At 44.6% G+C, this 8,130-nt stretch overlaps 1 protein-coding gene across 1 annotated transcript in view; it reads left to right on the top strand.

The window, feature by feature from the left end:
* The first annotated feature begins 6,879 nt into the window (after positions 1-6,879).
* HSD11B2 (hydroxysteroid 11-beta dehydrogenase 2) overlaps positions 6,880-8,130 on the top strand; it is a 48,199-nt gene continuing 46,948 nt past the window's right edge. The window contains exon 1 of the mRNA XM_069740524.1: positions 6,880-7,233. Within this exon, the coding sequence (XP_069596625.1) occupies positions 6,957-7,233 (277 nt within the window). The 5' untranslated portion in view covers positions 6,880-6,956. The remainder of the gene's footprint in view (positions 7,234-8,130) is intronic.

The following is an 8,130-nucleotide window of genomic DNA, read 5'->3' as shown; positions in this document are numbered from 1 at the left end:
ATAAGAATCTGATTTACCTCGAGTCGGCCAAGCGGCTTAATCCTAGACAGGCTCGATGGTCCCTGTTTTTTTCCCGTTTTGATTTTGTGGTCTCGTATCTTCCGGGATCTAAGAATGTTAAGGCTGATGCCCTCTCTAGGAGTTTTTCGCCTGATTCTCCTGGAGTCCTTGAGCCGCTTGGCATTCTTAAGGAAGGGGTGATTCTTTCTGCCATCTCTCCTGATTTGCGGCGGGTGCTTCAGGAATTTCAGGCTGATAGGCCTGACCGCTGTCCTGTGGGGAAGCTGTTTGTTCCTGATAGATGGACAAGTAAGGTAGTTTCTGAGGTTCATTGTTCAGTGTTGGCTGGTCATCCTGGGATTTTTGGTACCAGAGATTTGGTTGCTAGGTCCTTTTGGTGGCTGTCCTTGTCGAGAGATGTCTGTGCTTTTGTGCAATCCTGTGGGACTTGCGCCCGAGCCGAGCCTTGCTGTTCCCGCGCTAGTGGGTTGCTTTTGCCTTTGCCGGTCCCTGAGAGGCCCTGGACGCATATTTCCATGGATTTTATTCCGGATCTTCCTGTTTCCCAGAAGATGTCTGTTATCTGGGTTGTTTGTGACCGGTTCTCTAAAATGGTCCATCTGGTACCTTTGCCTAAGTTGCCTTCCTCCTCAGATCTGGTTCCATTGTTTTTTCAGCATGTGGTTCGTTTGCATGGCATTCCGGAGAATATTGTGTCTGACAGAGGTTCTCAGTTTGTCTCTAGATTTTGGCGGTCCTTTTGTGCTAGGATGGGCATTGATTTGTCTTTTTCTTCGGCGTTTCATCCTCAGACTAATGGCCAAACTGAGCGAACTAATCAGACCTTGGAGACCTATTTGAGATGCTTTGTGTCTGCTGATCAGGATGATTGGGTGTCTTTCTTGCCTTTGGCCGAGTTTGCCCTTAATAATCGGGCTAGTTCGGCTACTTTGGTTTCTCCTTTCTTTTGTAATTTTGGTTTTCATCCTCGCTTTTCTTCTGGGCAGGTTGAGCCTTCTGATTGTCCTGGTGTTGATTCTGTGGTGGACAGGCTGCAGCAGATTTGGACTCATGTGGTGGTCAATTTGACGTTGTCTCAGGAAAGGGCTCAACGTTTTGCTAACCGCCGTCGGTGTGTTGGTCCCCGGCTTCGTGTGGGGGATTTGGTTTGGTTGTCTTCTCATCATGTTCCTATGAAGGTTTCGTCCCCTAAGTTTAAGCCTCGGTTTATTGGTCCTTATAAAATTTCTGAAATTATTAATCCGGTGTCGTTTCGTTTGGCTCTTCCAGCCTCTTTTGCCATTCATAATGTTTTCCATAGATCTTTGTTGCGGAGATATGTGGTGCCCGTTGTTCCCTCGGTTGACCCTCCTGCCCCGGTGTTGGTTGAGGGAGAGTTGGAATATGAGGTTGAGAAGATTTTGGATTCTCGTTTTTTGAGGCGGAGGCTCCAGTATCTTGTCAAGTGGAGGGGTTATGGCCAGGAGGATAATTCTTGGGTTGTTGCCTCCGATGTCCATGCCGCCGATTTGGTTCGTGCTTTTTATTTGACTCGTCCTGATCGACCTGGGGGCTCTGGTGGGGGTTTGGTGACCCCTCCTCAAGGGGGGGGTACTGTTGTGAATTCCGCTCTTCGGCTCCCTCCGGTGGTTGTAAGTGGCACTTTTGTGAGTTCTGCTCTTGGGCTCCCTCTTGTGGTTTCAAGTGGTATGGCTGCTCCTTGGAGTTAGCTGTCATCAGCTGCCTCCACTTATCTTCTCTTCTGCTCGGCTATTTAGGTCTGGCTGTTCCTTCAGCTAGTGCCACTTGTAAATGGTTTCTGGTTGGATTCACATCTCTTTGGATTTCCCTGTTTTCCTGACCAGTTCAGCAAAGCTAAGTTTTTACTTGCTCTGTTCTGTTCACAGATTGTGGACTTATCCGTTCAGTGCTTTCCATGTTTGTCCAGCTTATCAGTATGAATTAATTCTGTCTTGCTGGAAGCTCTGGGAAGCAGATTTACCCTCCACACCTTTAGTCAGGTGTGGAGATTTTTAGTAAACTCTGCGTGGATTTTTGTAGTGTTTTATACTGACCGCACAGTATTCCATCCTGTCCTATCTATCAAGCTAGACTGGCCTCCTGTGCTCATCCTGGTTTCATTCTGTGTATGTCTTTTTCCCTCTCCACTTACAGTCATTATTTGAGGGGGGCTAATCTATCCTTTGGGGATTTTCTCTGAGGCAAGATAGTTTTCCTGCTTCTGTCTTTAGGGGTAGTTAGCTCTTAGGCTGTGACGAGATGCATAGGGAGAGTTACACTGCTTCTAGTGTTGTGTTGAGCTTAGGGACTGCGGTCAGTACAGTTACCACTTCCTTCAGAGCTCGTTCCATGTTGGTCCTAGACCACCGCATCATAACACCTATGGCTGAAGATTGTTCCCTCCAAATTCAGGTGACAGAGTCCCTTTAAGGAATTTTTGGAGTAGAACCTCTCCAAGACTATGTACAGATGGAGATTTTCTAGGAGTTTTGGGGTCAAAAACCGATTGGAAACTCTGCAAATCCTTCTCGAAAAACACCTAATAACATGGAGTTTCCACTTCGAAAACTCATCAAAAAAACTCAGTGTTGCCATACCCCAAGGCTATGTTCCCACAATGAGTATTTGGTAAGTTTTTGAGGTAGCAGATCTTCTGAAGCATTTCTGCACCTTTAACCGGGATCACACATATGTGAGATATGGCCGAGTCTCGCAAGTGAAAACTCAGCTCTGCCACCGGCACTCCAGAGCGGAACGTGCGGCTGCATAGCAATACATGGAGCCGCACGCTCCGCTCCAGAGTGCCGGCACCAGAGCTTGGTTTTCACCTGCGAGACTCGGCCATATCTCGCGTATTTGTGATCCCAGCCTTTAGGTAACTTATGTTACATTATGTTTTTTGAGTGCTTTTTTTTTAACATGTGTTTTTGATACCGCAGTTTTTGCCTAATTTTGGCATGTCAAAATTATAAATAAAGGTGTCTTGCTTTTGCTACTTCCTGCTATTTGGCTTTGACAAAACTTTATTGACACATTTATGTGCAGATTGCATGCAGTTTGTAGTGCTTTTCCACAAAATTTTCCACTATATTTGTTTTTTACATCTAGATTTTCCATATCTAATGCAATTTTGTTGGGAAAATCTGCACTGAAAACTCAACGTTCTTGGATGAGAAATTGACATGTTGCAAATTTCAACAGGTCACTTTGCGCTGGATAAAGAAAAAAATATCAAAGTGGGGGCTCCTGCACATGACCGATTTTATGATCCGAGTGCTATCCATGGTGTTCCGAGTGTCAGATCAAAATCAGCAATGCCAGTTTATGGGTCTCTAAAAAAATAAAAATAATTGACCACACTCGGATAATATCTGAGTGATGCCCGATTTTCATGGACTGGCCTTGGCAGTCTTTCCTGAATTGTCTTCGTTGACGGTTTTTGCTGTCATTTTTTTTTTGTAGTTCCATTTTAGCTGGTATGTATGCAAGTTTTTATGAGCAGATTATTCTAAAACCATCTTCAAAAATTGCTTCAAGAACTCTTCTAATTAATTTGTATGAGAAATACACTTCACTGTTTCTATTAGGAGTTTTTTTTAAGCTTTTTTTCCTGAAGGACCATGTTCACAAGATGCATTCCTGAAACGCTATTTTGCCCCAATTTTCAGAAAAAAAAAATTACCACGTTTTTAGAAAATTGCCGAAGAAAATATAACACATTGCACATTTATTGTATGAACACAGCCAAGAGATTGTGAAAAGCACCTGAGAAAAAGTGCATATCATTTCTTTAAAGCAGATCTGGAAGAAAATTTCTCCAATCAAAAGGCTGAAAAAAAACAACTTGAAAACTAATTCATGAAAAACTGCTCTGCAAACAGAAAGTTTCCTAAAGTAGTTTCGATTTGAAAAATTCATTGGTTTTGAAAGCTTCAAAAATGTGCACATAGCCTAAGGCTCTATTTTGCCAGTTTTTGGAGTAGAACTACATTTTTTTAGGATATCTGCGCCCAACGCCTATTTCAGGAAAATTCAACCAGTAATCCACCTGAAAAAAGTGCAGTAAAGAAAATGAACATAGCGCACGGCAATGTAACACCATTTTTTTGGACATGTTCAGTCTTTTGCTTCAGCTTTCAAAGAAGTAACATGTTCATTCTGTGGGCAGCTGCCGCTAGAGAGCCGCTCACTAGTTATAGCGGCCTTTTACTGAAGTGGTTTTGCTGGTGGATATGCCGGCATTATTTTCTACAATTTTTTCTTACATTCGCTTTGTGGTTACCGAACCTGAAGCAGTTAAGGTACCTTCACACATAACGATTTTGTTAACGATATCGTTGCAACGTCACGCTTTTTGTGACGTAGCAACGATCCCGCTAATGATCTCATTATGTGTGACAGCGACCAACGATCAGGCCCCTGCTGGGAGATCGTTGGTCGCTGGGGAATGATCAGGACATTTTTTTGGTTGCTGATCACCCGCTGTCATTGCTGGATCGGCGTGTGTGACGCCAATCTAGCGATGTGTTCACTTCTAACCAGGGTAAATATCGGGTTACTAAGTGCAGGGCCGCGCTTAGTAACCCGATATTTACCCTGGTTACCATTGTAAAAGTAAAAAAAAAAACAGTACATACTCACATTCCAATGTCTGTCACGTCCCCCGCCGTCAGCTTCCCTGCACTGTTTCAGCACCGTCCATAAAGCAGAGCACAGCGGTGATGTCACCGCTGTGCTCTGCTTTACGGCCGGCGCTGACACAGTCAGTGCGGGAAGCTGACGGCGGGGGATGTGACAGACATTGGAATGTGAGTATGAACTGTTTTTTTTTTTACTTTTACAATGGTAACCAGGGTAAATATCGGGTTACTAAGCGCGGCCCTGCACTTAGTAACCCGAAATTTACCCTGGTTACCCGGGGACTTCGGCATTGTTGAAGACCGTTTCAACGATGCCGAAGTCGTTCCCCTGATCGTTGGTCGCTGGAGAGAGCTGTCTGTGTGACAGCTCCCCAGCGACCACACAACGACTTACCAACGATCACGGCCAGGTCGTATCGCTGGTCGTGATCGTTGGTAAGTCATTTAGTGTAACGGTACCTTTAAAAGAAGTAACAAAAGACTGAAAATGTGCACAGCAGTGTCGTTTTACATTGCTGTGAATCATGTACATTTTTGGTGCGGTTTCGCCGAGCTTTTTCAGGTGGGATCCAGATAAAGCTGCTTCAAGAAAACGCCATTCTGTTTCGCCTAGGAAAACCCAGTAACTGCATCGACATCTAAAAGAAGCTGTGTGAACATAGCCTTTGGAGGAATTTTTTTTTCCTGAAGTGGTTTTGGAAATGTTGGTTTCCTGATGTGAGTTTTGCAGGCTTTTGATTAAACACTGCCTAGTTTTTGGAGCAGATCAGCTGGAAAGAATCAAAATGTACTTTTTTTTTCTTCCACGCAGTTATGGAAACCTGTAGCAGACAAAAAACCTTAAAAAGACTGAACGTTTGAAGAGCAAAGTGGGTTTTTGCAATACAACTGAGTAGGAAGTGACTTCTAAGCTTTTTTACTTAGCAATTTTAAATTTGGGGGGGGTGTGAAAGTAGGAGAGGGGGCCGTGAAACAGAATATGTATCTATCTACAAAACTGTAGATCCACAATTTAACAGGTGGTTGAACAGTAAGTGTTGAAAAGTTAAATATGTTTTCAATTCTCGTTGAAATTATTATTGAGACAGCAGCCAAAAAAGTTGTTTCAGCCTACACCCGGCTGTATAATTAGTGTATGGAATTAGAACATTTTTCTATCTCAACCCACCTGCTTTCCAACCATTAACCCCATAGTTGCAGAACGAGAACTAACTCGCATGTGACCACATAAAAACATTCATTAAAGGGTAGCATAACAGAAAGGGCTCCTGCAGACGTCCGAGTTTTGCGTCCGAGTGCCAGCCATTATTTTCACAGATGGCACTCTCACCTGTGATAGTCTATGTTGCCATTCACAGGTCTGTGGAAAGTCGCGTACACCTCTGACATTGGATCAATATTGGCAATACAAGTTTCTAGGGCGTGAAAAAATAACATCTGAGTGCGGTCCAATTGTCACGAACTTTGAGAATGGAGAAGGTGCAGATTTTTTTTTTAATCTTTCCGCCTACGAGAAAGTTGGATGACACTCGGACCACCGTCTGGTCAGAATAAACGGTGCGTCTTTCTCGTACGTGGAAAAATCAGACGTCTGAATGAGGCCTAACAGGATGAGGTCCATCAGACTCAGAAAAGTTGATCGGCCGGTTTGCCGCCCGGCTTTCTACGCTCGGCATTTCCAATGTCTTCTTAGAAAGCAGCAGCTGTCCAAACTGGAATTACAAATTCATACTGGCTCCAGCTCCGGGAATGCTCGCCGGCTGAAGTCTGGCAGGCAGCAGTAGCATTCCCCCATCACCTGCACAAGTAGCCTCACCGTGTGTGCCAACCGGCCGACCAGCGGAGGTCATGTTGTGTTGGCTACTCCAGGAGGCTTCTCCGTGAACTCCTGGGTCTAGATGATCTCCGAACTGTATTCGATGTGATCTGCTCGCGACGAGAACACTTCATTATTGCATTTAGCAGATTGTCCAAGAACACAAACCAGCTCTTCAGCTGCAGTTACCTGACATGGATGTAAAGAGTGTGTGGAGACCAAGCGGCCAAATCCGACCCCCCCAGAAATACACTATGAGAAGTTTGTATCTACATGTGAAGGGAGAAAGCCCAGTGAATTCCTGCTGACATGAAATCATTGGAGTAGAGATTAGAGGCGGCCACTCCCTCCCTCCTGTACTGGCTGCTCCTTTATAAATAGACTGCTCGTGGTGTGAGTGTATACGACTTCTCAGTCCGCCGTGGACTTGGTGCAGAAGTGCTGGCCTGAAAGTCCACCTTAGCTAGACTTCTGCTCCCATGGACCTGTCCACATCTCCCGCCTTGTGGGCCTATGGCTCTGTCTGGCTCTTCTTCTCCCTTTTATTGTTTTTTAAGTTCTCCCATTCTGACATGGTCCTCACCCCTGCTCTGTTGCTTTATTTCTTCCTATTGGTGATCTTTGAGTGGTTCTGTCACCTGTATCTCCCAATCCTTCTAGGAATGGTCCTTCTCAGTTCTGCATGTTGGTATGTCCTGACCATTGCTGCCCCGAGAAGAAGGTTACCAGTAGCCGGCAAGGCTGTGTTCATTACAGGTAAGTGACCCGTGCACAGGTCTACGGGGCAGATGAGCTGTCCCCAATCTGTCCCTGGGCAGATATCCCTCCCGGGGGAACAAATCACACCAGCATTGTGCACCTAAGACATGTAGGCTGGTGGGAATGAATCTCCAACATTGTGCAAAGTGACAACAATCCCATTTCTGAGACCCTTCAAGTCTTTAGTGTTCTGCAGAACCTATTTTTTTGGATATTTCAGTGCTAAAATAACTTGTACCAGAGTTATGCTGCCCAATTTCTTCCACATATAGGTGGTGGTCAACTTTTTTTGGATAATTTTTTTTTTTCTGAAAATCACTTGTGCAATTTGATTTAGTTAAAATGTTCTCCTCTCACATTCCTACCATGACTTGGTCCTAAATCAGCTGAGAGGAAAAAGTGAAATTCCCCATCATAGTAGACTGACTGATTCTCAGTTAACTCCTTCTACAGCCGGTACAACAAAAAAGGCTTTAGAAGGTAAATGGTTTAATGAAACCCAGTTTGCCTTCTATAGTCCTTGTGTTGGACAATGTATCACTGGCTGTGGAATGTTAACCCCCAAAACGCATACAATTGCATAAAGGATGGGGGTCTCCAAAAGTGGACAACCCCTAGATCTACAATTCATGCCTCTGCTTAAACTCTATGCATTACGGTAAAAACGTCTATATTATTGTGTGTGTTCTATGAACAGTTGGCTCCATGCAGGGTATGACGAGAACATTAGCGTCTTGTGGAACTGTGACAGAGTGAATGGAGCCCTGTCGCGCGCTCTGCACATGGCTTTGTATATAGCGATCAGCCAATTGGACGCTCTCAGTAGTGGGTGACGTACGGGCTCAGAAACTCTCCGTTCTTTCTGGATGGGTTACACGGGGCTCCATCCAGGGA

Source organism: Ranitomeya imitator, chromosome 9 (genome assembly GCF_032444005.1).
Source record: "Ranitomeya imitator isolate aRanImi1 chromosome 9, aRanImi1.pri, whole genome shotgun sequence".
Taxonomy (NCBI): Eukaryota; Metazoa; Chordata; class Amphibia; order Anura; family Dendrobatidae; genus Ranitomeya; species Ranitomeya imitator.
The sequence above is the reverse complement of the archived record's forward strand: the minus strand, read 5'-3'. Positions and strand labels throughout refer to the sequence as shown.